The sequence below is a fragment of the Embiotoca jacksoni genome, unplaced genomic scaffold (genome assembly GCF_022577435.1).
Source record: "Embiotoca jacksoni isolate LCO1_2020_lvr unplaced genomic scaffold, fEmbJac1.0.p SCAF_42, whole genome shotgun sequence".
NCBI lineage: Eukaryota > Metazoa > Chordata > Actinopteri > Embiotocidae > Embiotoca > Embiotoca jacksoni.
In genome coordinates, this window is record NW_027185395.1 from 2649906 (window position 1) to 2677653 (window position 27748).

The 27748-nt window shown below is 42.7% G+C and overlaps 2 protein-coding genes across 3 annotated transcripts in view; one reads left to right on the forward strand and one right to left on the reverse strand.

Annotated features, from left to right (window-relative positions):
• LOC138210130 (ras-specific guanine nucleotide-releasing factor RalGPS1) overlaps window positions 1-27748 on the forward strand; it is a 57188-nt gene that overhangs the window by 1000 nt on the left and 28440 nt on the right. For both annotated transcript variants that reach the window (XM_069169093.1, XM_069169094.1), the window contains exons 2-8: window positions 10155-10285; window positions 12048-12152; window positions 12599-12649; window positions 13453-13536; window positions 14356-14445; window positions 15157-15249; window positions 15336-15462. In XM_069169093.1, coding sequence (XP_069025194.1) covers window positions 10229-10285; window positions 12048-12152; window positions 12599-12649; window positions 13453-13536; window positions 14356-14445; window positions 15157-15249; window positions 15336-15462 — 607 coding nt within the window. In that variant the 5' untranslated portion in view covers window positions 10155-10228. The remainder of the gene's footprint in view (window positions 1-10154; window positions 10286-12047; window positions 12153-12598; window positions 12650-13452; window positions 13537-14355; window positions 14446-15156; window positions 15250-15335; window positions 15463-27748) is intronic.
• Window positions 16222-27707, reverse strand: LOC138210112 (angiopoietin-related protein 2-like). The gene is made up of 5 exons (XM_069169066.1): window positions 27425-27707; window positions 22271-23297; window positions 20132-20325; window positions 18551-18821; window positions 16222-17546 (listed from the first exon to the last, which is right to left on the reverse strand). Exons 2-5 carry the CDS (start codon window positions 23271-23273, stop codon window positions 17347-17349), a joined length of 1668 nt encoding a protein of 555 aa, XP_069025167.1. The 5' UTR covers window positions 23274-23297; window positions 27425-27707; the 3' UTR covers window positions 16222-17346.

Below are 27748 nucleotides of genomic sequence, written 5' to 3' on the forward strand. Positions count from 1 at the left end.
ATACTCAGAAATGAAAGACGTTATGTACCATTCATGATTTATGATATTTATGACCAAATACCTTAATATTGATGTTGCAACGCTATTGTAGAGATGAAAAAATATTGATACAATGAGATCACTTTTATTATGCAACTGATTATTCTTCATTTCGAATGTAATCGAGTGTGTGCAGGTGTTTCGGTTGTAGCAGGGCGTCCATGCGTGAGCTACATTAACACACGTTAGACTTTCCTACTTTTAGTCCAGAAAACAGGGATTCTAATAATGTTTGTTTGGATTTTAGATGTTCAAACTCAGGACTTTATCCAAAACATACATCTCAAGTTTTTACCTAAAAAAAAAAAATTTAAAAAAAAAAAAAAAAAAAAATCACTTTTCCTTGTAATTTTCTCTTGAGAATTTCACATGTGGCTCATTTTTTGTAAGCAAGAAGACAAAGTATTTGAGCTTGTGTAAACTCACTCTGGCTTGTTTCTGATTAGAGATATTTAAGGTGCTAAAACTTTTCCTGGTCTCCTTAAAAATATGAGGCTAGTAAGTAAGTTACATCTGTACAAATGGCACATGGTGCCAGAGAGAGAAGTCGACTCACTGGGTGAGCTGCTTTGCAAGATCTTTAACCACTGAAGATTTGAGCTGCGAGATGGTGGAAATCCTCATCTGCTTGGAAGTGGAGTACTTTCCTTTAATGGCCATATGCTTGGTCTGCCCGTCATTCACTTTGACAACATTCTTGGCAATGTGGGCCATAACAGGAATCAAACTCTCTGCTGCGTAATCCATGTAGTGCTGCAGTGTCACATCCCATTCGCCAGCATCTAAGACCTTGAGGGCAAGTGCCAAAGCAGCACTTAATGTTTCCACGTTTATTGAGTTAATTTTTTTTTTTTTTACTCAACATCAGTCAATTCAATTCAGTTTATTTAAATTTTATTTATATAGGTCCAGATCACAACACAGGTTATTTAATGGTACTTGACACAGTAAAGTTGTTACAGCGGAACTTTACAAAATTATACAGAGAAACACAACAATTCAACAATTCATACATAAGATAGGAGGAAAAAAACCTCCAACAGAACCAGAACCAGCCTGAATATCATAAAGACCAAATACTCATTCATTTTCAGGACTTTAACCCTTTAACTCCTTTACATAATGCCACTGATGCCACAAACACTTTATTATTCTCAATATAGGCAACTCATGTTCAGTAGATTTTATTTCATTATCTGGAATATGTAAAAGTTTATCAGCAACATAGATATTTTTTTTGTGCAGTATTAGACTGAAATAAAGAATCTCACCTTTTAACTTACAGTTCATACAAAAGGCCCGTTATTGTTTTAATACCCCCCCCACCCCCAGTGCACCCCCGTTCCCCCCCAGGACCAGCTCTGTTCTTCACAGTAACTCTGGTAGATGTGAGATGTGTGGACGAGCAGCTCGTCCGATCGTCTGCCGGTCGGGTCGGTTTCAGGACCGGTGCACACCGTCCAGAACCAGCAGCCTGATGCATGAATGCAGGTCGGTGGCATCTTCGTTTTACCAACGAATGTCTCCTACGAAGTCCACGCGGACCTGGACGATAGAAGCAGCACTTCGCAGGGAAATTAGTGTGGTATTAGTGTGGCTCTTCATCCTGTCCATTGGTTTACATCGTGTGTGTGTGTGTGTGTGTGTGTGTGTGTGTGTGTGTGTGTGTGTGTGTGTGGCCTACGTTAGTGTAATGAACATTTAAGTTCACAGACAACAGCTGTGGTTAGAGAAGCTCCTGCTCTAACCACAGCTGTCAGGTGGGTGGATCATTTTAGCAAAGATGAAGTGGTCACCAACATGAATTTTAACCACAGACTGGATATAAAAGTGTTCGTAGCTTCTAGGTCCAAAAAATGGTTCCGATGCAGAAGTGTCTTAAGCTGCAATACCACCGAGTGCCACTAGAGGTCGGCTCCAAAAAGCCTCCGGCTCCAAAAAGCCTCAGGCTCCATAGACTCCCATTCAACTTCTCATCAAATTGATTGACAGGCCTGTGGTGTAGTCAGGTTACAGCTATCGGTGGGTGGGACGTAGTATCGTCAGGTTTCCAATCAGATCAGTCAGACCCACCGCTGGCTCCTCCCCCAGCTCGTCCAAATATGGTCACTTCCTGCTCCAAACCGCTCTGAACTAGCAAAGATGGCGACGGACAGAATCTGAACTGGAGGCTTCATAATGTTCACAAACCAACGATGACATCACTGCTGGTTGATGACATCACTGATGGTTGATTTGAGCTTTTGCCATTTCAGAGAAATTTATATTAGTAGTAACCTCAGATCTTTAACTTCATGAGAAACAGGCCTGAAAACAAGTGTTATGTTCATGGTTTTGTTTGAGTGTAGGAAAGAGCGCTTCTCTGCAGAGCAAACCGATCTTCTCCTGCAGACTGAACAGGAGGATGTGTGCCATGAAAATCGCTGTAAGCTTATTTTTCAAGTTCTGCTTGTTTGTGAGCTGCTGTGCATCTCTGTCGGTTACTGTCCTGTTAGAATAACAGCAAAATACGCCGCCAAGGTTTTGTTGATAAAGTTGCCTGAAGACAGCAATGCACCAGCTCTTGTCCTGACCACACCTCATTTTGAGCCCAACACGCCGCTGATTGGTGCTCAGATCAGCAGATCTGCTGTTCAGACAACATGGATGTGAACATGACAACTGTGAGCGTCTGAAACAAGCAGAGACACGCGTGTTGCGTTTGGCTCAGCGTGGAGGAAGATGGAGCCCACAGAGTCCTCCAGTGGGTTGAACACTACTGCAGCTGCAGGGAAGCTGCAGGAGACGCATCCGACTGGGAATCAAGATATCCTGAGCTTCTTGGATTCCTTCGTTCTGCCTGGGAAATGTTCGTATCTTTCAAACTCCACCTTCAGTTTGTGTTTCTTCTGACGTCTCCAAGAGATTTTAATGTTACAAGTAAACTCCATCTTTATGTCTGTTACAGTTAAATGGAGCCTGACGCCTGTCTGGCACAACCCCCCTGATCCCCCCCCCCTACAGGAGGGCTCCTTACAGTTTGATTACCACGCTACGACGGAGATAATTTAACTCTGACCCCTTTTCTGGAACCTCTCCGGGACTCTGCTGAAGCAGTGTTTGTTGTGTGAGAGTTTAATTATGGACGGTGTTGGCAGAGAGCTGCAGGGAACATGCATGTCTGTCTGGGAAGATTTGAATTGTGAACAAAATACAGTTTAATGTCTGACAGTTGGCTTGACTTCAAAAGTTTAAACTACATAGGACTCTTACATTTCATGCACATGCATACATAACATTTAGGCAATATTACAAGAGAGGATGCGCTTTAACGGCATTACTGACACGACATACTGCGATCATACAACAAGTTAGTGACTAAATAAAATATGTAATCAGAATGTAATTCTTTGTTATTGTGATCTCAGTTTCCATGGCAACACATGGGGTACGACTAACAACTGGAAAACAATCAGTTGCGTCAGTAGACTCGTGTAATGTATGCAATGTTTACTACTCCAGGAAGTAGACCCTTAGCAACCACTTAGCAACAGAGATTTCTAGTCTTCAACTGAATAAATACAGAACATAGAAACACTAAACTGATCAGCTAGCTCAGTCTGGTTGGAACAAAGATACCTGATGAACAAAGATACCTGATGAACAAAGATATCTGTTGAACAAAGATATCTGATGAACAAAGATATCCGTGGACTCGTGTGTTTTTAACATTTTAGCACCGTGTCGTGTGTTCAAACCAAACCGGTCCAGCTAGCCTCCTCTAGGATTGTAAGTGCGTGACTATCCGTGGTGTTACGGTACGGGTGCTCGGAGCGACCAAAAAGGACCAAAAGAGACCCGACTTCACCAAATGGGTCATTTAATAGAACTATAACAAGTAGAAACTACATTTTATTACATATTATATGAAACTCTATTCTAATTCTATGTTCCCATTGAGGAGGTGGAGAGATTTTTCTAGTGATGAGCAGGGTGTGATGTCATGATGATTTGTTCCTTATGTTCAGTTGACCAATCAGATCTCTGGGGGCGGAGCCACTGGCTGGATAATCTCCACATACAGATGCAGCCACTGAAACCAGTAACCATGTAACAGGCCTGATACAGATTGATGGAAGATCCCTGCTGGTCGTATCTCAGACTCACAGCGCCCCCATGTGGAGGAGGAGCAGAGCTCATCGACCCAGAGATCCTGAAATCAGCTGTTCTTATAACATCTCTGGAGATGTCATTAACATCCGATTCCTCCACAAGCTGAAAGTATTCAGTTCGAGTCCACATTCATTCACAGAAAATCATCTCCACCTGGATTGTGTTGGTGTCAGCAGGTTTTGAGCCCACTGTAGCTGCTTGTTTCTGTTCCTCAAAACTGGTATTTAATCTAACAGTTATTCCTGATGTGAAATTTCACATCAATCGTATCGATGGAAAAGCTACTACTGATCACTCAAAATGTGGAAAGGGGGGAGAAATATCATATAAATATTAATAATAATAATAGAAAGAAGCAGAATCAGAACTCTGCAGGAGACCAGTGATCATATCTGCATATTAACTCTGTTTTAATCTTAATGAATCACTGAACATAAAACAATCAGTTTCAGCCTCTGGTTGTCTCTTATTCAACCTCCAAACCAGGATTTTCTGTTGGCGTCTCACTCTGTCTTTATGTTGGCGTCTCACTCTGTCTTTATGTTGGTGTCTCTCACTCTGTCTTTATGTTGGTGTCTCTCACTCCGTCTTTATGTTGGTATCTCTCACTCTGTCTTTATGTTGGTGTCTCTTACTCCGTCTTTATGTTGGTGTCTCTCACTCCGTCTTTATGTTGATGTCTCTCACTCTGTCTTTATGTTGGTGTCTCTTACTCCGTCTTTATGTTGGTGTCTCTCACTCTGTCTTTATGTTGGTGTCTCTTACTCCGTCTTTATGTTGGTGTCTCTCACTCCGTCTTTATGTTGGTGTCTCTCACTCCGTCTTTATGTTGGTGTCTCTTACTCCGTCTTTATGTTGGTGTCTCTTACTCCGTCTTTATGTTGGTGTCTCTTACTCCGTCTTTATGTTGGTGTCTCTTACTCTGTCTTTATGTTGGTGTCTCTTACTCGGTCTTTATGTTGGTGTCTCTTACTCCGTCTTTATGTTGGTGTCTCTCACTCTGTCTTTATGTTGGTGTCTCACGCGATCTGGCAAAGTTTGATGTTTCGCTGTGACACAGAAAGTTGATCTTTAAGGTCAAAGGATGCTTGAAACCTCACGAAACGTGGCACATACATCCGGCGTGGTGAGACGATACATCTTATATTTGTTTTGTGTGTGGGCGTGGCCAAATGGTTCGCGAGCGCCCCCTAAACTGCAGCTCCGGCTCCTAGTTTAACCTACATGTACCAAATTTGTTGGACATGTGTATAAAAATACACATCATGTACAAAAAAGTCTTTTGGCATAATGACCTCAACTAAACAGGAAGTCCGCCATTTTTAGTTTTGTCACCATTTTTGGCTGTTCGCACGTGTTGTATTTTAACGAACTACAGATTTTGTCAGTCTCGCCATGAAATTACAAGTGACTGCAACTTTTATGTTCATATTCCAATCTTCCTCAAACATTACACCGTTGATAACAGTCCCGCCCTGAAGACACCTGTATGGTAATATTTGCTCATAGTCCCCTGCTGGCAACAAGAAATGAGAAAAACTCATGAAAGTTGCACTAAACAGGAAGTCCGCCATTTTGAATTAAGTAGCAGTTTTTGGCGATTCACACATTGTATTTTAACAAACTCCTCCAACAAATTTTGTCGAACCAACTTGAAATGTATTCTGTGCACTCTTAACATGTTTTGAATTAAAAGTTATCAAATAAAGTTATATTATCGTGGCGGCCAAAAAGTGACCCAAAAGTCATGTCGTCCAAATGTGATAAAAAAAAAAAAAAAAATTGCATTGGGTCACTTTTTGCTGTAGTATGACTTTTTTGTCATAATTTGGACGACATGTATGATTAAAAAAAGAAAGTAATGACAAAGGGGGATCGAACCCCTAATCTTCTTGCTGAGAGGCACCAGCAATCTTCCCAGGATATTGCATTGTGACAAATCTTCCAACTCCACCATCCACAAATATTCATTCAAATGTGACCAAAATTGCCGCAGACATTCTTTGGATAGTAGATATACGTGTTTTCAAGGGGGTCTGCAGTGATATTAAATATCTTCCTGTAATGTGTAGTGTATGCAAAACTTTTTCAAATTCTCCAAACATTTCAACTTCACTAAAAGCTGAATCACCATCAACAGGCCAAGGTGGAATCTGAACCATTTAAAGCAACCTTGGTGAAGTAGAATCTTTTACCTGTTGGGTTAACCAGACTGTCGGTTGAGTCGCTGGAAGCTCTGAGTGAACTCCGTGAAACACTTTCTCCTGCCGCGACTCTTTCTTCAGCACTGAAGATAGTCCAGCGGTCTGCGACGCCGCATCAGAGCTGGGAACATGAGAACGTGGGGTCGAGCACCGCTCAAGGTAATTCACATGGTTCATGGAGGGTGAGTCCCTCTAAGGGTAAGCCACACGGTTGTGGGTTTGTGTTGTAAATGCAGTCATACTAAAACCAAACCAAAGGTCCACAATAATACAAAAGTAAAAGTCAATCACGAAAAAGTAAAAGGTTGTCTTCTTGGATTTCTGTCCGAACTATCACAAACTTTATCCCCCAAAATCCCATTGATACATTTTAATGATATAGTGTGATTTATTTTATTTTTTTTTTCATATTTCGGACGACATGCTGTACTATGACGCAGTGGTGCAGTGGTCGGAACAGTTGCCTCAGTGAGAAGTAACTGGGTTCGATCCCCACTTAAGGCATGCATGTCAGTTCAGAAAAAGGTCATATTCCAAAAAGTGATAAAAAAATTCAAACTGTATGTCATCTGAAATATTTGAAAAAAGTCATAATATAGCATGTCGTCCAAAAAGTGACCCAAAATTCATTTTATTTATAGTTTATAGTATAGCCAGGGTGATGCGGCTAAGTTTGATGTTTCGCCGTGACACAGGAAGTTGATGTTTAAGGTCAAACGATGCTCCAAACCTCACGAAACTTGCGTCAGGCACCAACTTTCATGAGTTTTTGAAGATGCTAAAGCCGCCAAAAAAAGGCAATTTTTTTTAAAAGAAGAATAAGGAACGAGATCGAGGAAAAAAATAAAACTGCAAGGGGATAATATGCGGACCCTCGTGTGCTGCACGTCGGGGAGCCGGCATATCACTGCTTGCAGTTTAAATTTGGTGATTAAAACAGGAGCAGAGCCTTTCTGGTTGGAAATGAAGACTTATTGTTGGTAATGAAGTCAGTTTTGATTGAAAAGATTTACTTTTATGTTTTAATACTTTCAGGTCAGATTCTGATGATGACATTTTTTTTGCAGAACAATTGAGGGAATTTAAAATTTTTTTTTGCAGAATTTGCTTGATTTTGTGTTCATTTTCGTGTTGTTGATTTCCTGGAGGGATGGATTGATGTGAGCCATCTTTCATTTAATCCTCAAACCCAGAGCTGGCTGTTGTGTGCTGGTTTGTGGGTTCATACAGTCAGGTTTTTGTAAAGCGGTGACAATTTTAACTTCTATGGTTGCTCAGAATCTTCCGTTTCTGTGCATCTCCGTGGCAACATGTTTCAGGTGGAAAAACGTATATATTTATTTGGACGAGCTGGGGGAGGAGCCAGCGGTGGATCTGACTGATCTGATTAGAAACCTGGCGATACTACATCCCGCCCACCGACAGCTGTAACCTGACTGCACCACAGGCCTGTCAATCAAACAGACACGTCCCCAAAAACGGGTCTTCTTGAATCTTCTTTTCTAATGAATGAGGGATTATTTTCAGATGGACCTCCAGAAAACTAATAAGAAGGAGTGACTTTAGCTAACAACACCGAGATAACTGATGGACACATTTTATTCACTTTGGATTTGATGAGAGAAGTTGAATGGGAGTCTATGGAGCCGGAGGCTTTTTGGAGCCGACCTCTAGTGGCACTCGGTGGTATTGCAGCTGAAGACACTTCTGCATCGGAACCATTTTTCAGACCTGGAAGCTATGAACACTTTTATATTGAATCTGGCTCCTGCTGAGACATAGAAGGCATCATACAACAGTATTTACAGGCGGGGTAGTGAATAGTAATTGTGTAAAATGAGTGGATTGTCCCTTTAAAACACTTCCTGTTACTAATTCTGACTGTTGTGACACTTTAAAAGGCGAAAAAAAGCCTAATCACCTGTGAACATGGTGGAAACAGCAGACGCTGTCTGTGGGCTCCTCCATGCAGAGTGTGAGCTGCCCACTGGAGGGCAGTGAAGCACTGAGAAAACCTCTGGTCCTTGATGCGGTTCTGCTGTGTCTGGCATGTTCTGATGACTCAGCACATTGTCTGCTCACCTGTTTCTTCTTGAGGCAGGTTCACTTTTAATCTTCATGATATTTGAGCCAGTTTTAGTTATTTAACTGGTCTGCAGACCTTAAAGTCGAAAGATTGTTTGTTTATATGCAGATTTACAAAACAAATGAAATGCAGATCCACAAAGACTGAATGTGTGTGAGGCGCTGGTTTCTCTCACACATCGAATGTTCAGCAGGTGTACTGAATACATGTGGATGTATTTCACTGTCCTCCCAGCTGCAGCTGTGTTATAAATAAGACTTTTATCTGTAGTTATGAGCTTTCTTTAAGGACATGTGATCCTCTACATGCAGTGTATTTCATGGCCTGTTTTTACATCTTATTATCGTGTGATGAAGGACGGACTGATACAGACGTGATGAGTTTGTTGGTACAAAAACAGTTTTCTGTGTTGAAACTGACGACAGTAATCAGCCTCCATCGTCATTTTTTCATATTTAACACAAATCAGACTTCGCTTTTGATTTTTGATTCAACAGAATATTTTAAATAATAAAACAGATTAAAATGGCTAAATAGACCCTGAACACGTTATTGAGTTTTCCAACCTTCAGAGTCAATCAGTGCAAACAGATGACTTGTGTGTCTCTGTGAGATACTGGTTGTACCAATTCAAGAAAACAGTTTGAAATGTCACGATGATCCAATTCTTTGTTTTCTTTTTTTCAAATCTGTCGAGACCATTTTAAAATAATGTTTATAGAAGACACAATAAGAGAGAATAGTTGTGCAAACCTAAAAGACAAGTCTGAGACTTTTACCCTGTTTTACCAGGACCTCCTTTCTCTTTTTTTAATATTAGCCTGCAGTCTTTTCCGTGCTGCGTTCATCAGCATGCACACGGTGCAACATGCAGCGTTCACAACCACAAAACATAATTTAGATTCCAGTGGAGATCTCTGTGTTTCCACAGGTTTTCTGCATGTGTGTACTAAATGATGAACATGTGTAATGAGATTTTGACTGCATGATAACTGTCATTATTATTGTTTTTGTGGTCATTATTATCAGTCATTAATGTGAAGTGCTCTCAGCGGTGCTCTAAATGATGATTAAAAGTAGTCGACAGTTTACTGGCGGTGCGTTCAGGTCAGCCAGGAGTTGTCTGTACTTTAAACTCACACTGATGTCACAGCATGAGCTGGAAATGATGTTGGGAAATTATTACAAAAGTGCATTTTCTGAATGAAGTTTAAACACACATTTTTATGTTTAAAGTCATTCAAGTTAAAAACAGGACACAGACTTTGATCTGTAGAGGGATTCTGGAAGAAGATCCGTCCTCGAGGACAACCTCGTGTTCATTTTTAACGTGTGTAAAGTTATCCCACGTTGTTTTTAGATGATGACATGATCAGTTCAGTGTGATCAGCCTGTGTTTGTGGCGCCCATTGCTGAGTCTGGAAGTGGAAGAGGAGCGCCTCCATTCGTTGAATTTTGATTTCATTGTAATATTTAACAAGCTCCCGTCAGCTGTGATACTGGTACACAGCTGCGACCCTCATCTGTAACATCATGCTCACATCCTGAATTTCTGTAGAGTATTAATACAAGAACATGATGAAACCGCTCATAACGTCAAACCGTGTGGAAAATAGATGGAAGTTACATGAAAAACCAACCAAGCGGTATTAATGTGTGTCGTGTGTCTGCAGGTATGGATGAGAGGTTATGTGTTCCCCCCAGCTAGAGGCCTCTGTCGCCCCGACCTGTGCCTCCCTCTGTGAGTATGTATCGCAGGAACGGGCTCTCGGACGGCACCAGCATCAACTCAGTCACCTCCGAGGTAACGGCACACTCCTCCTTCGCCATCCTACCGACGTGTTTGTGTTTGTCTTCAGTCCGGAGAGAGACGTCCTTCGTGTCCTGTACACTCTTTATTAGGCAGATCGTTTTTACTGCTGAGCAGCTTCATCATAAAATGTTCAACTGAAAGAAACGTTGTCCTCCAGCAGTCTGGTAAACGTGCTGCTGTTGGATCCGATCCTGGATCAGCTGCTTCTTACAGTTATCATAGTGCTGCTGATTGGTCACACTGGGTTTGATATTTGTATTATTATTGTACTTTATTTGTGTTTTTAACAATATGATTTAAGAAAATAGGAGTCGTCTGTTCAAAATGTTTATCAAATATTATTTGTCAGAAAAATCATAAAAACATCATCTGCAATTTGACACACATTCAGTCTCTTTATAAATACTCTAAAAATGTATTTTTGTAAACTTGTTGTTCTATTTTTCCAACATATTCTTCATAAAAAGTCTTAAAATGAGCTTTCTTAACTCAAAACAGACTTAATAAACAGAAAACATCAGTGTTTCTAACAGATTGTCATCATTTAAAATGGGGAATATCCCAGGAACAAAACATCTGTTTTTACTCGGCGGAATCCTCAAAGCACTAAAATAACTTTTTCATTCTCACACATTTACTCAACATGCTTTTAATATTTCCATTTGACTTCAGTGTTTGTGTGTTTCCGTGTGTGATGTCGTTGTCTTCGGTCTTTCAAGTTTGCATCTGACTTCTTTCTGTTTTCATTCAATGATTCTTCACTAAAACATTCACTGTCTTATTTCTTTGATTCGTGTAACGTTTACAACATGTTTACTGCGGTCTTCTTCTTCCTGCTGCAGGTTGAAACAGAGCGTCTGAATGGCTTCATCAGTACTGATGTGCATTAAAAGCCAAACTACCATCTGATGTTTGGAAATAGTTGACCAGTTCTTCTGTTTCACATTTAAAATCACAGCATGTTTCACTGCAGCAGGTAGAAACCTGCTCATCTTCTGTTGCTTTTGCTGTTTAGTGGCGGTTGGTAAACAGCTTCTCAGTGCGTCACTGCCACCTGGTGGCAGCAGTAACAAACTACCATCAGGCTCCAGTAAAAACAGGAAATAAGACTGTACTGTTGTAAAAGATTCCTTTTTTTTTTTTTTTTTATAACAAATTGAAGATTGACCATCCCTATTTATTATGTGTGTGTGCAACAGGTCACGGAATAATTACAGATGGAGAAAGATAACAAATCATCTGGGATCAATAAATATTCACACAAATTTCAATGAAAAGACGAGACATTTTAATGTGAAGGCTTCACTAAACAGTAATAATAAAGTTTATTTGTAGAGCAGCTTTCATACAAGAAATGCAACTCAAAGTGCTTCACAGCAAGAAAATGACATGCAGCGTTTCACATATGAAAATATAGAAAAGCAATAAAACGCATAAAATTAAACAAATAGAGTTCAAATATAAAGTAAAGCAATATGCATTTTAAAGGTGCGGCCGTTCAATGTGCAAGAGAGCTTATGAACACGTGAGGAACACGTGAGGAACATGTGATGAGTCTCGTGTTTTCCTGCAGTGTGAACGTTTGTTTCTCCCGAGCATCACGTGCAGAAGAGAATTCAGGAGTAATTATTGAAATGCAGTCACAACATTTTAAAGTCTTCATTAAGACAGTACGGTTGTGTTTGTGGCCCCGTGTTGCATTAGATACACTGATGGTGAACTGTGCGTGTGTGCGTGCGTGTGTGTCTCTCAGGCCAGCAGCAGCTCTGACTCTCTGGATGGACCGTGTGTGGACTACGCTAAGAGCTACGATGCTGTCATCTTCGACGTGCTCAAGGTGACGCCGGAGGAGTTTGCTGTGAGTCTGCTTCCTGTTTTATTGTGTTTGTTTGTACTGAGACGGGTATGGAACATGAACTGATGCCACATATTTATATTATATTATATTTATAATGAAGATAATGTGCATTACATCCCCTTCAAATGCATCAAATTACAAGATCCAAACATGACAGATCTCTGGAGATGTGGTGTCAGTCTGACTCCACTAGTTGTGTCGGTAAAGAGAACTCATGAACAGAAAGTAGAGAAGAGACTTCCACCTCCGCTGAGGAGCCTCCAGGTTGTCATGGTGTCGTTATCTCTTATCCTTCTTTTACTTTTAGTTTTTGATTGAAGGTATTTTTGAGTCTTTATGAAAAAAAAGAAAACTAAAACAGTTTTGAGAGTAAATTTGAATAAATACTGATGTTTTTTCTCTCCTGCATATGAAAACCAGTGTGGATTGTTTCCTTGTTATTTCAGAGCCAGATCACCCTGATGGATGCTCCCGTGTTTAAAGCCATACATCCTGAGGTAAGACGAGCGTCACATGTTCAGTCTGTTCAGCTGCACCTTCACTGCACGTCATCCCCGTTAGTCTCCATACTTTTTACTGTTTTATAAAATAATGGTCAGAGGTCGTGTCCGTCCCACTGAAGGAGTCCAGTCTTCTTCACATTTAAATGTCTCCTCATGAAGCTCTTTGTCCTCGTGGTTGAAGTGTTCTCTATAATCCTGCTCAGCCTGTTAGTCGCTGAGTTTCCCGTCACTGCTCTTCCTCCCCATCAGGCTTCGTGCACGCCGTCCAACATGGTGTCCCACCACATTCACTTTTGTAAATGTCCCTTGTTTTTGTGACGTATTTAGACAAGCGAACATTTGATCCTGTTTGAAACCTCGACAAATAAAAGTGACTTCAACAACGAGGGAAACGAGCTATCGAGGTGTCGGAGCGTCTTCTACAGGAGCTACTGGGTTGTTTCTTCTGTCTCCAAAACTGTTGATCTGGGGATGATGATATTTCAGATTAATGCTCATTGTGTCGCTTTAATTTGATATAAACTCACATGAAGCAGCTGCTGGTCGAGAGATGCTTCCTGAAGTATTTTCTGCCAACGCTGTCGGCGCGTGACGGCTTTCCATCGATATACAGTCTAATTTCATCTATTTTATATCAGTACACTTCACTGTCATCCCAGACAGGCGGTGTGGTCGTCCGTCGTCACTTTAAACCTCCTGCTTGATGAATTTGTGTTACTTGGACTCCCGGTGACATTGATTATTGTTCCGGATTGATGAAACGTGTTGGTTGATGTGGAGTTGGTGTGTTTTTGCAGGAGCTGGCCAGCTGTGGGTGGAACGGGAAGGAGAAACACAGTCTGGCTCCCAACGTGGTCGCGTTCACACGCAGGTTCAATCAGGTGCGTCTCTGAGACTCGTAGACGAATATTTCAGGAGGTTCGAGATTTTTGACTTTCCCACAAAATTAGTGAGTTCATGGTTTTAGTGATAATTGATCGTTTAATTAATTAATTAAAATATTACTGACTCACAATAGACAGTTAAAAAAAAACCTCAAAATCTCTGCAGCAGTTACAGATTTTGTTTTTATAAATCTGCTCATTCTTCCTTTTTAAAACCCATAATGCAGGGCAGCCACAGACAGGTGCAGTGTTCCGGATGACGTCCTTCCCTCCGTACACTAACAGATCGTACTCTTCTACACTCTTACTGTGTAATGCAGGAAATAGTGTTGTTTCAGATCACACAAATGAACACATCACCGTCCAAAACATCTGCAGCTTTAAGCATTTTACCCAGAAACCACCGTGTTTTTGTGTCCTCTGTTTAACACACTCAATAAACACTAAATGTGGAGTCTTCAGCAGAGATGATCAGCAGCCTGCACAGACCCGGTCGTCTCCATTTAAACTTCACACCAACACAATGTTTTACTTTTAGGAGTCACACACACTCGCTGCTGTCTGCTGATGCATAATAAAGATGAAAATATGCTCATCATAAATTGTTGCGTAATACATTTTACTGTTGGTATTGAAGGGAAACTCCAGCGTTTTCCACATTGAACTCTGTCCTCCTCAGACCAGGTATATAATATGTATATAAAGTATGTTCTTTTCATTCGTCAGGTCGGGTTAACTGAGCCTCTGATGTTTTTCCCACATCATATCCATCTCATACAGCCATTAAAGTCAGATATTTATGTGTGTGTGTTTCAGGTGAGCTTCTGGCTGGTGAGAGAGATTTTAACGGCCCAGACGCTGAAGATCAGAGCAGAGATACTCGGCCACTTCGTCAAGATAGCAAAGGTGAGTTCAGATCACCTGTTTTAATATCAATATACACATTTTCGTTATTCTGCAACTGATTCTTCTTCTTTTGTGCTTCTTTAACATTCACTGTGATTTTAGACGAGACATTTCATTCTCTGACATTGAGTTTAATAGGAGATTCTTTATTTTGCAGTTTATAATCTGAGACTGTTGTTCTTCTAAACTCGGTTCTAAAACCTGAAACGGAAACATGCTGCTCATTGTTCATGTCCATTGTTGTCGAGTGATGTTCGCTCAGATTTACAGTATCATAATGAAATCCCTCGGCTGACATGAATCCGTGTTCAGAGGTGGAAACTGACGAGTCGGCGGTTTAGTGCAGTTTATGGTTCACAAGAGATACTCGGGTAGTTTATTTTTTATTCTGAGTAGCATGAAGAGAGCAGAAACACTGATGGGAGGAACAGATGGGTTTCTCCTGCTGTGGTTGATCGAGGAGGAGCAGGGGGAGCAGGAGCAAGAGGAGGAGCAGGAGCAGCAGGGAGGAGGAGGATGTATTGACTCTTGAAAATGAAGCTCATGTTATAAACGTGACAATAATTATCATATAACCGTGTATTAATTCATGCAGCCCGGTGGGTGTTGGGTTGATTATCTCATAATAACAATGACAGGTTGGTGGAGGATGCTGCTCCTCAGCTGCTCCTCAGCTGATCCTCTACTTTTCATGTTGTGTGTTTGTTCCAGAAACTGTTGGAGCTGAACAACCTTCATTCTCTGGTGTCGGTGGTGTCGGCTCTGCAGAGCGCTCCCATCTTCAGACTCAGCAAGACCTGGGCGGTAAGACGGGACCCCCCCGCAGAGAACAGAGGTCACATGGTGCTCAGGTCGAAGAAATCCAACGTGTTTCCTGTCTGTTGTTCCAGCTGATCAGTCGGAAGGACAAGGCCACGTTCGAGAAGTTGAACTACCTGACGTCCAAAGAGGAGAACTACACCTGCATGAGGGAGTACATCCGCTCCCTGAAGATGGTGCCCTGCATTCCTTACCTCGGTGAGTCCTCCATCTTTCAGAGGCGTTTCAACACAACGCTGGGTGTCCATCCCACTAAGACATCACACCGTCGGCCTGTCAGCTGGCGTTCCTTTCAACACGTTTCATTTAGAAACCTTGAATAATCTGTTTAGGTCCAAGTGCTTGTGTTTGGTGCATTGTCCATGTTTGATTTGAATAGACTTCATCCAGTGTTGTGGACCGGCGGCGTCTCCTTCATGGTTGTTATTCTGCTGAGAGAGACTGTCGCTGTCCGTCAGCGCTGGTGCTGAAACGACCCTCAATCAGGGCATGGAAAGTGTCGCGCTCTGTCCTTGGTGCTGCAGCTTTGGAATGCGACTGGCAAACGTTTTTGTTTTGTTTTTTCATTTAAGAAGAAGTATGCTGGACAAAGTGGCTTTACTGTTTTATAGGACAGAAGTTTGGTCTGTTGACGATTATGTGTTTATAGGATTTGACATAAAATCTATTTGTACAATTTTAAAATGACTTTTTCATTAAGGCCCATTCAGAATGCTCCGCCCCCTCTGGGAATCTAGCTCCGCCCCCTCTGTGCTGGGAGTCTAGCTCCGCCCCTTCTGCTGATGCTGTGTTGTCACTCAGATTGTAGCAGATTAGCAGAATGGAAATTGAAGCGCAAATGAAGTGAATGTGTTCATCAATAGGACACAAACAAACAACAAACATTAGACACTGATAATTATAATAATAAGTGTTAATTTGTTGTTGAATGAGATAAGAGAAACACCAGCAGCTGTACATACTTTATTGTCTGATTACCAACATACAGACTATAAAAATACTCTTAATAAGACAGCATATATACACACAGAGTACCTACGAGGACCAGAGGACGTCCTGGATCTTCACACTCACAGGATGTTTACATGTGTTGGAGCTGTTTATACCTGAAAACCTAAAAGAAATATCCATATTAATTAATAGATGTGGTGGTGGATCTGGTAACTTTAAGGAGGAGTTAAGTTAACAAGGCGATGTTGGGGCGTGGCTCGTTAGCTCAGCATAAAGACCAGAAGCGAATGGTTCTCCTGGATCTGTACAGAAAGGTCTGTTTCATATTTGCCCAAAATGATTAAATACCAAGTTTGTACGTTGAAAGTGAAAACCTTCAGTCTCCAAACGTTGGCGTCGTTCTTCACACCTGCAGCTGCACAATAATTTGAGAGAATTTAACACTTAATAAGTGAGTAAGAACATCTCAGAGAGTCGTTCCTGCAACTTCACAGTTCACTACAAAGATGGAAAAATGGAAATGGACATGTGCGAATCATCATGTTGTGTTAGGTGATGCAGAGTCTTCTAGTCCACATCCTATTGACCTGTTCATGACCTTCGTTTGACCAAACATGAGATGACTTTAAGAGGGAAAAGACAGGAAGTCATTCTGGCAACATTGTGTCATAATAAATAACCAGACTTTCATCTTGTAGAGATAAATTATTCATCCATAATATATATGTATTACAAGCTCCAATGATAATCAAGTACGAGTTTATTGTCAGCAGTCAGTTTGGTTCTCTGGATTTAAATTCCTTTGTTACTTTTTTCGCATTGTGTAATAATTGTGGATTTTATTCTGTATATAAAGAAATCCTATTTTCAGATTGTATTTAGTGAAGTTTCTGATGCAAATGTCAACAAATAAACAAAAGCCTGAACAGAGCAAGAGATACAAACGAGGTATGAGATCCACTTCCTGTATGCATGTTGCTGTGGCAACGTGACTTTCTGAGCTCAACAAGAACAGTTTGTCCCTTTTGAATGTAAACCAACACAAAGATGGAAGTGTGTTGTGATGCAGAGACGAACTCCCTTCGGAGGAAACGTCCAGTAGGCTGAGTTGAGTTGTGACGGACCGAGCCGTTAATGGAAGGCGTTCGGGTTGGGCCGTATCATCATGGTCACTTTCTTCAGAGAATAAGCTCCGCCCCTGAACTCGGCCCAGTAGACCCCGTCCTGGTAGCGGCTGCGGTAGTGCCCGCCGCGGTACCACACGCCGTTCAGGTTGGAGTGAGCACAGGCGTTGTACCACCATCCTCCCTTCTGGTAGTGGGCACAGTTACCTGGAGACACAAGGAATCGAATCAGAAGGACCGTGACAGAGGAGAACCGGTCTAGTCGATAGAACCGACTCAGACTTGGAGCTGCTTCTGGGTCGAGTTTATATCTCAGAACAGAGCTGAGAAGTTTGGGGACAGACTCAGTTATCCCGTCTGCTCTGACTGTCACTCACAGCTGCTTCTTCTCTGTGAATACAGTCTGCGAACTTGGCTCGTATTAGTGTTTTCTCAGACACTCTGAAGGACCAATCAGAGACCAGCGCCGGTGGCTAACCAGTGGCCCTTCCTTCACTGGGATTCCAAAAAAATCACAGAACGTTCAGCTCGTCAAGCTGCTGGTTTTCATTAAAAGCAACTTTAAAAAATACTCAATACTCCACCGTAGTGGACCCGGTAGGTAGCAGCAGCGGTGGCCGAGTGTCGGCCGGGTTCAGCTAATGCTGATTGGTTCAAATGAACCGGAGGTCGACGCTCACTAGGAAGGAACTACTGCAAACGGTTCTGTATGGAGGGTGACAAGACTGTATTCATGGAGGGAAACTGGGTCGGGTTCACACCAGGCGACAAAGTTGGGACAAACAGCAACGACCACAGCTGGAGGCTTCATTCTCCTCCAGGTTAATTCATCCAGAAACTCAACTTCTCTGTAGAAATATTAAGCCGTTTTTAATATATTATTATAGATTTGGGCCGTCGACTACTGTACAAACCTTATATTTAAATATTAAACGGCTCAAGACATGTTTCTGTTTTGGGGAAATTCAAACCGTCTGTCTTGCTGCCTAGTACGATGTTCCCATCGCTGTCAGCCTGAATGCTGCATTTTCCCGATTCATCCATCGTTCTCAGTTTACATAGAGATCTCTATATCTCCAAGAAATGAGTGTATCACAGTCGAGCGTCTGTATCAGCTCGTCATTGTGAGTCCATAACATCCCCTTAATACAAGCATTTATTATGTCAGATAACAGTTCGGATTTCCGTCTCTTACGCTGCGTGGCGCTCACCTGCGTAGACGTCGTGATCCCGATCCAGGGTGGTGAACTGCTTCCCATTGTGCCAGGTAAGAGAGTCTCCAGCGTTGCCATGGTACCGGCCCACTCGTAGCCGGTAGGAATCGGCCTCGGCTTCCACGCGGAAGCTCGTGTACTCGGCGAAGGTTTTGCGTCCGGTCCAGTCCTCCATGGTCACCAGCAGCTTGTAGGTGTCCTGGTTGGTCAGCCAGTAGATGTTCTCCAGGCCCAGCCAGTACTCACCATCCATGTTCCCAAAGCCGTGCTGTGGAGGGAGAAAGAGTTGAACTGGTTAGGAATAATCTGTTGTTACTGGTCCTGACCAATCAGCAACCATCAGTGATGTCATCAACCATCAGTGATGTCATCGTTGGTTTGTGAACGTTATGAAGCCTCCAGTTCATATTCTGTCCGTCACCATCTTGCTAGTTCAGAGCGGTTTGGAGCAGGAAGTGACCATTTTTGGACGAGCTGATTGGAAACCTGACGATACTACGTCCCGCCCACCGATAGCTGTAACCTGACTGCTCTACAGGCCTGTCAATCAAACAGACACGCCCCCAAAAACAGGTCTTTTTGAATCTTCTTTTCTAATGAATGAGGGATTATTTTCAGATGGACCTCCAGAAAACTAATAAGAAGGAGTGACTTTAGCTAACAACACCGAGATAACTGATGGACACATTTTATTCACTTTGGATTTGATGAGAGAGGTTGAATGGGAGTCTATGGAGCCGGAGGCTTTTTGGAGCCGACCTCTAGTGGCACTCGCTGGTATTGCAGCTGAAGACACTTCTGCATCGGCCTCATTTATCAGGCGTCCACTTTTATAAACAATCTGTTCCCAACATGATTTAACAGGAGATGCCAGAGTGGTTCTCTGATTTTAGAAGTTACAAAACAGCAGCTTTTTTTTTTTCGTCTCCTTGGTTACAGCCTTGGTCTTCCAGCAGAAATAACCACCCATGTTTTCTGAGCAGTGGTGCAACACTGGCATGATGTCCGAGCACGAGGCCAAGCAGCAGTGGCATGTGGCAGGACGTGTTTCCTCGCTGTGTCTGAATCTCTGGTTTCATTACATAACACATGGACTTAGCGGAGCGGTCACACCTTCCAGATGTGAGCGTGTAACTGGCTCAGAGAGCCGAGTTGAATCATTGACAGTGAGTTGAGGAATGATCGTGTCTAACATCACGGTGAGGATGTTTTTGGCTCCCTGCTTTGACAGCAGTATTAAGACCATGTGTAGTTGCCGTGTGATGTCATCTCTGCTGATCTATAGAGATTTTCTTATGATTACTCAGATGTTACATAATCAGATGGTGTTTGGTTGCAGGTCAATCTTAGCCGGGGCGGGGTGCACGCTTTTATCCAAAATAAAAAAAAAAATTCCGTTTATGCGCCATTGTAGACTTTATACAGTAATTACCTGCCATAAAAATATTTTTGGAAAAGAAATGATGTTGAGTGCTTGTAATGCCTGAACTGTACCAGCCCATCTCCATTTAATGCGTTGCATGTCGTGTAGAAGGCATTTTTAACCTTACAGAACCAAACTCGAACCCTCGTTGTTACCTTGTAAGTCTCCCAGTTCCTGAAGAAGTTGACGGAGCCGTCCTGACGTCTCTGAATGACGGTCCATCCTCCGGGGTCGTGGCTCTGCTCACACCAAACCTGCATGAGGCTCTTCCCGTTGTCGGGTTTCAGGAGGTACATCCCACTGGTGGTGTAGCCGGCGTCCAGAGCCTGCAGACAGTCTCTGAACGGTCCTGCAGACAGAAGGGAGGGAGGGAAAGACACGTATGTTCATCTGTCATCACTGCCATTCATTTTGATTTATTTCATTCACATGCTCTCTTCAAGGAGTATTACAGGGTAGGCAAGCGTCTCGGTCCTGACCGCATCCCTGTCATCCCAATAATGACGTTAAAACACCCTCCAGTCTAACATTGTGATTATACAACAAGTTACCAACTAAATAAAACATGTAATCTACATGATTTCATATTGTGGAGCAATTCACTCTCAAAATATAAAACTTTTTGCTAGCGTGATCTCCGTTTCCATGGATGGGGTACGACTAACAACTGGAAAACAATCAGTCCCATCAGTAGACTCTTATGTAACGTATGTAATGTCTACTACTCCAGGAAATAGTCCGACCCTTAGCAACCACCTAGCAACAGAGAGGATTTCTAGTCTCCAACTGAATAAATACAGAACATAGAAACACTAAACTGCTCAGCTAGTTCAGTCTGGTTGGAACAAAGATATCTGTTGAACAAAGATATCTGATGAACAAAGATATCCATGGACTCATGTGTTTTTAACATTTTACCACCGTGTCGTGTGTTCAAACCAAACCGGTCCAGCTAGCCGCCGCTAGGATTGTAAGTGCGTGACTATCCGTGGTGTTACGGTACGGGTGCTCGGAGCAACCAAAAAGGACCAAAAGAGACCCGACTTCACCAAATGGGTCATTTAATAGAACTATAACAAGTAGAAACTACATTATATTACATATTATATGAAACTCTATTCTAATTCTATATTCCCATTGAGGAGGTGGAGTGATATTTCTAGTGAGGAGCAGGGTGTGATGTCATGATGATTTGTTCCTTATGTTCAGTTGACCAATCACATCTCTGGGGGCGGAGCTACTGGTTGGATAATCATCATTAACATGTACCAGCAGACACGGCGACATACAGTGGAACAGAAATGCTCATGGACAGAGTGAAGTCACTGCTGACCAGCTGTGTCTGAGCCAAACATGACAAAGTGTTTCCATTCTGTCTGCAGCAGTAAATATTACTGTGAGCTAAACCAGCAGCAGACGGTATCACATGGAAACTCAGAGACAACACGTTTAAACACTCATTAGGACCGCTGGTTACTGCTTCATTCTTTTCTTTGTCTTCCTCGGAGTCCCAGAAAGATCTCTGTTCTGTTGCATAACTGCAAGTCGGTTGTGTGTGTGTGTGTGTGTGTGTGTGTGTGTGTGTGTGTGTGTGTGTGTGTGTGTGTGTGTGTGTGTAGCTATTACAGGGTCATGGTCACATGGAAAGGGGAGTTCAAAAATGTGTCCTATTTGATTTGATATTTCCACACTGCTATTTTTGAGAAGTATCGTTTATGTCTCCCCACTCCTGTCCCTCTGTCCTCCTGTCCCCCTCAGTTTAGAGGCTTTAGAAACTTATGATTTGTTTTGTTTGAAAAATAACTTTTTTGTCAGATAAATTCTGAAAACAAAAATACAACAAAGGAGTCCCTGAACTGAAATCCTCTTATCAGGCAAGAATGGGACCACATTTCACTTTCAAAACTCCAGAAACTGGTATCCTCAGTTCCCAAACGTTTACAGAGTGTTGTTAACAGAAGAGGTGATGCAGCACAGTGGTGAACATGAACCTGGAACAACTTATTAGAGACGTGTTGCTGATTCAGAATGAGCAGATCATTTTCATGAAACAATACAATTTCTCAGTTTAACATTTCATATGTTGTCTTGGTCTATTTGTAATTAAATATGGGTTAATTTGATTTGCAAATCATTGTATTTTGTTTTTATTTACATTTTACACAGCGTCCCAACTTTTTGGAAACAGGGTTGTATGTGGATGTTGTCAGTGAGTATTGAACAGGAAGTGGTCTGAGTTTGTTTGAGTTCAGATATAAAGAGATATAAAGGTGGCTGTGTGGGCGTCGACTCACCAGAGGGCTCGTCAGTGAAACTGAACGCTGCACTCGGCATCGTGGGCAGCGGAGGTGGAGCTGCTCTGACGTTCTGGTCACTCTGTATGTCGTTGGTCATCGCCCTGTGGTTGTGGCGGGTGGAGGAGGGTGGATGGAAGGGGCGGTAGCCTCCAGGAGAGAGAGCCGGCATGTGTGGAGGAGTCTGAGGAAAGGTGGGAGTCTGAGGGAAGGTGGGAGTCTGAGGAAAGGTGGGAGTCCGAGGGAAGGTGGGAGTCCGAGGGAAGGTGGGAGGCTGAGGGAAGGTGGGAGGCTGAGGGAAGGTGGGAGGCTGCGGTCGGACCTGACGGCTGTGCTCCTGCACCGCCCCCTCCGCCTGTCCCCCCCGCCTGCAGTGCTGCTCCAGCTGCACCAGCTGAGCACTCTGGTTGCCAGTGATGTCCGACAGGTGCAGGTACTTGTGTTCCAGGTCCCGGTAGCGCGCCGCCAGCCGTCCCATCTCGTTGGTGTGGTTGAGCATGCGCGTCTCCATCTGCGACACCTCCAGAGCGTTGTCCCTCTTCCTGATGATCTCGTGCAGCAGCTGCATGTAGAGCTGCGTCACCCTGGAGTTCATGTTGCGGCTCTCTTTGCGCAGCAGCTTCACCTCGTTGATCACCCCCCCGTCCAGCTCCACCAGCTGCTGCAGCGTCTCGATCTGCGTCCGCTGCTTCTGCAGCTCGATGTTCAGCAGCTCCAGGTCCTGCTTGTTGACCCGGTTCACCAGCAGGTCCTCGGGCTCCTTGGAGTTCACACAGATGGCCCCTTTGTTTTTCTGCTGCGGGACGATGAAGGTGTAGGAACATTTGTCTGTTTGAGAGGCGCTGTAGTCCGCAGCAGCTCGTTTCTGACGGTCGGGAACGAAGAGAAACTCTCTCTCCAGGACGTCCTCGCTGGTCCCCAACTCCTGAGTGTCTCCCTGCAGAGTGGAGTCCGGTCCGGAGAGCAGCAGGAGACCCAGCAGAACCTCCACAGGGAGAACCATGGTGCAGACCTGCTGCACCTGAACCTGGAGGAGGAAAGGAGGAGGACGAGAGGAGGAGGAGAAGGAGAAGAGGAGGAGAAGAGGAGGAGGAGGAGGAGAGAAGGGGAGGAGGGGAGAAGGGGAGGAGGGGAGATGATCAGTCAGTCATTCTCTGAGCTGTTACTGCTGAGTGGAATCAGCTGCTGTATTCAGTGTCTCTCTGTGTCCGTCCGTCCATCTGACAATCACCAGATGTCCACAGACGACCATCACGGACGACCCAGTCCACCGACCTGCGTCTGTTAGTATTTTAGAAGACTAACAGTACAGTCAGATTAAATGTTAAAATATTCAACCTATCGGTGAAAGTCATTTATTTTCCTCCAACATCCTGCTGAGCACAATTAATATTTCTATTTTAGAGAGTTGAAGACTTTGAGCCACAGACGAGAAGCGGATCGTAGAGAAACAAACAACAGTCCAGTTAAAGGAACAGGATTTGATGAAAATGTTTGAAAAAGTCATCACATGTTTCAGGTCAACATTGAAACAGGATCCGTCGGTTTTTCTGACGTTCGCCAGGTAGTTTTCGAGCCTCAACTTCAAATTCACTCTGGTTCCTTTAGTAAAGCTGAGCTGTGTGTACTCATATATAACCAGAGTGTCTTCATGTTGGTTGGACAGTTTGATATGTTAAACTTTCATTGACCTGCTGTGGTGACTTCTCTCATCTTTAATGTAAATATCCAAGTTCGACACTATGAATGTCTTCTCAGAGAGACTGTCTGGATGTTTGATCCATTATTGATTCCAGTTTCTCACTCCTTCACCTTCTGGCGGTCCTGATCAGATGAACAAGTTCTCATCGAGTATAAACTCATGATGACATGATAATAACTGTTTTCTCCCCAATACTATCATATGATCAAATATACAACCAGTAGCTCCACCCCCAGAGATCTAATTGGTCAACTGAACATCTGGAACAAATCATCATGACATCACACCCTGCTTATCACTAGAAATATCACTCCACCTCCTCAATGGGAATATAGAATTAGAATAGAGTTTCAGATAATATGTAGTATAATGTAGTTTCTACTTGTTATAGTTTTATTAAATGATCCATTTGGTGAAGTCGGGTCTCTTTTGGTCCTTTTTGGTCGCTCCGAGCACCCGTACCGTAACACCACGGATAGTCACGCACTTACAATCCTAGAGGAGGCCAGCTGGACCGGTTTGGTTTGAACACACGACACGGTGCTAAAATGTTAAAAACACACGAGTCCATGGATATCTTTGTTCATCAGATATCTTTGTTCATCAGGTATCTTTGTTCATCAGATATCTTTGTTCCAACCGGACTGAGCTAGCTGAGCAGTTTAGTGTTTCTATGTTCTGTATCTATTCAGTTGGAGACTAGAAATCATCTCTGTTGCTAGGTGGTTGCGAAGGGCGGGACTACTTCCTGGAGTAGGAAACATTGCATACGTTACATAAGAGTGTACTGACGCGTCTGATTGTTTTCCAGTTGTTAGTCATATCCCATGTGTTGCCATGGAAATGAAGATCGCACTAACAAAAAGTTTCATATTTTGAGAGTCAATAATGATATTAAAGTACTCCATCGAGTGTAATATTGCTTAATCGACAACCTGGAGGTAAAGTGTGCGGCTCAAAGTGGCCTTAAGTTGATGACATACAGTGAAAACAGAGCTCATAAGTAGAGTTGAACTCATGAGGCAGATCTGTTCCTCTGTTGTTGGCTCAAAGATCCCAGTGTTGTTCTGATGTTCTTCATGGTCACAGCTTTGGAATGTTCAGTAACAGAAAACACAACAGGAACTTCCCCTGAGGAGACCACTGTTATCTAGGAGTTTGGTAATAGAAGTTGCTCCATCATATCATGATGGTCCAAATGTGACTCAGCTCAGGTCTGTGTTGAAACTCTTTTCACTGTCCAACTTTCTGATTTAGGTTCGCCCAAACTTTTCCAACCACAGACTGGATATAAAAGTGTTCGTAGCTTCCAGGTCTGAAAAATGGTTCCGATGCAGAAGTGTCTTCAGCTGCAATACCACCAAGTGCCACTAGAGGTCAGCTCCAAAAAGCCTCCGGCTCCATAGACTCCCATTCAACTTCTCTCATCAAATCCAAAGTGAATAAAATGTGTCCATCAGTTATCTCGGTGTTGTTAGCTAAAGTCACTCCTTCTTATTAGTTTTCTGGAGGTCCATCTGAAAATAATCCCTCATTCATTAGAAAAGAAGATTCAAGAAGACCTGTTTTTGGGGGCGTGTCTGTTTGATTGACAGGCCTGTCAGGTTACAGGTATCTTCAGTGAGATGTACACAGGCAGGGCGCAGTAATGAGTGGAGAATATTCATTATCTGTTAAATGAGTCATCCGGTCTGTGTTTGACATGTTTCAGGTTTCAGTTAGTTTTCCAGACTGTTCAGCCTCTTTTTGTGATCAATAACAGTGATTGAAGGTCTCAGCCATTTTACGCGGCAGTCATCTATAATAGGACTTGTTGCATATGTTTGTGCCTCTTGTCCGTTAACATTAGATGTGTAATATAGCAGTAAATAAACCTGTTGGTGTGTAATATTTCCTACTATAGAGCAATTAATTAATGGGTTATTTAAAGAGTTAATTAATGGGTTAGTTAAAGATTTAATTATTGGGGTAGTTAGAGTTAATTCATGGGTTAGTTAAAGATTTAATTATTGGGGTAGTTAAATAGTTAATTCATGGGTTAATTATTTGGTTAGTTAATGGCTTAATTAATGGTTTAGTGCCACTTTGACTTATAAAAAACACTCAAACATGTTGAGTATGTAGTTAACAAAAACATCTGCTAACGTGAACGATGTCTCTGAAAAACGATGTGAGGAAAACCGTCAAGAACGATTGATTTACATAAACAAAAACTGTCTTCATGAGATCATCTGGTTCTTTAGAAGAAACATCAAAAAACACAATGCTGGATGTTTAAAGAGGTAAAAAAAAAAAAGGAGCTGAAGGCTTAAAGGAAGGCCTCCTTCACTCTCAGCCACTCAGCAGGAACAGTTGCTGGTGGCTGTGACTCGTCTGCGTCTCAAACACACACAGTGGACATTGTGAAGCCGTTAAGCCACAGCAGGACAGAGGACGGACACTCAGCAGATCTCAGTGTGTCTGTCCTCGTGTCTCACTGCAGCTCTCCGTTCATTATTTTTAAAAAGTCCGTCTACCTCTGAAAATTAGTGGACGTGTGTCTCCGTGCAGGACGAGGACTCTGCAGTGGTTTAATGTCTTTGTTGACTCAAAGTTGTTTTTGGACAGATTTAGGTTTTGCAAAGACAGTGAATACATGTTTTGGGTAGAAGCCACAGACTGTGTATAAAGTAAATGGAATTTAGGGTCTGAAAAAGGTTTCCGATGCAGAAGTGTCTTAAGCTGCAATACCACCAAGTGCCACTAGAGGTCGGCTCCAAAAAGCCTCCAGCTCCATAGACTCCCATTCAACTTCTCTCATCAAATCCAAAGTGAATAAAATGTGTCCATCAGTTATCTCGGTGTTGTTAGCTAAAGTCACTCCTTCTTATTAGTTTTCTGGAGGTCCATCTGAAAATAATCCCTCATTCACAGACTGTCTGTTCTGGAAACATACGCAGCTTTTAGGAGCTTTTAGTAACTTTTATCTCGGTGGTTCTTTCAGTTCAATAAATACATAATAAAAGATTAAAACTAAAATATTTCTATGATGTGCAGCAGGATTATTATCACAGGAAGTAAATACAGATTTATTCCTTTATCAGGTGGTGCTTAAAAAAAACATTTCTTTTCTTGCAATTTTTTTCTAATTCCTGCAATTTTATGCAAAAAACTAACTTAAAACTCCACAAATCACATCGACATTTTTGAGAAAATCGGCCGCAAAATGAAACATTTGTGATCGCAACAATCACAAAAACCTCCTGGAGGGACTGACTTCAGACCAGTGAGGGTTCAGTGATGACAACTGTTTCACTGCTCTGACTCAGACGTGCTGTTGGAGGACAACTTTGATGTTTAGTAGCTATAAGGACGTGACGTCCTTCAGTTGAGTGACTCAGCTGCAGTGATGAAGGTTCACAGTCAGTGTTCAGTGTGCTGCACATGAACATGTCCGGTCAGATCCTTCTTACCTCCACCTGTCTGAGTCCTTGTATTCCTTTATTTCCTGCCTGTGTGGCAGGTTTGACTCGTCCTCAGCAGTCAGTCCGTCCACATGTCCTCTGTCTGTCTGTTACTGTGACGGGAACCTCTTCATCCTGCTGTCTTCTGTAAAGAGCACAGAGGAAACGGCTCCAGCTGTGATCCGATCTCCTCTCGTCACTTCTTTTGTGTGCAGCACAGCTCTTTTCTCCCTGAAGTGATGCGTCCTGAAGGCAGAGGACAGACTTGGTCCTCCGACTGAATCTGTCTGTCCTGATCCTCCTCCCAGCCTCACGGGGACATTATTGGTTGAA

What these genes read in the sequence shown, in the direction of transcription:
- LOC138210112 (XM_069169066.1), bottom strand. Translation starts at nt 23,273, where the DNA reads ATGGTTCTCCCTGTGGAGGTTCTGCTGGGTCTCCTGCTGCTCTCCGGA. An exon ending in TTTCACTGACGAGCCCTCTG is followed by an intron (nt 20,326 to 22,270) that starts GTGAGTCGACGC and finishes TTCTGTCTGCAG; the next exon opens with GACCGTTCAGAGACTGTCTG. An exon ending in GGAACTGGGAGACTTACAAG is followed by an intron (nt 18,822 to 20,131) that starts GTAACAACGAGG and finishes CTCCCTCCACAG; the next exon opens with CACGGCTTTGGGAACATGGA.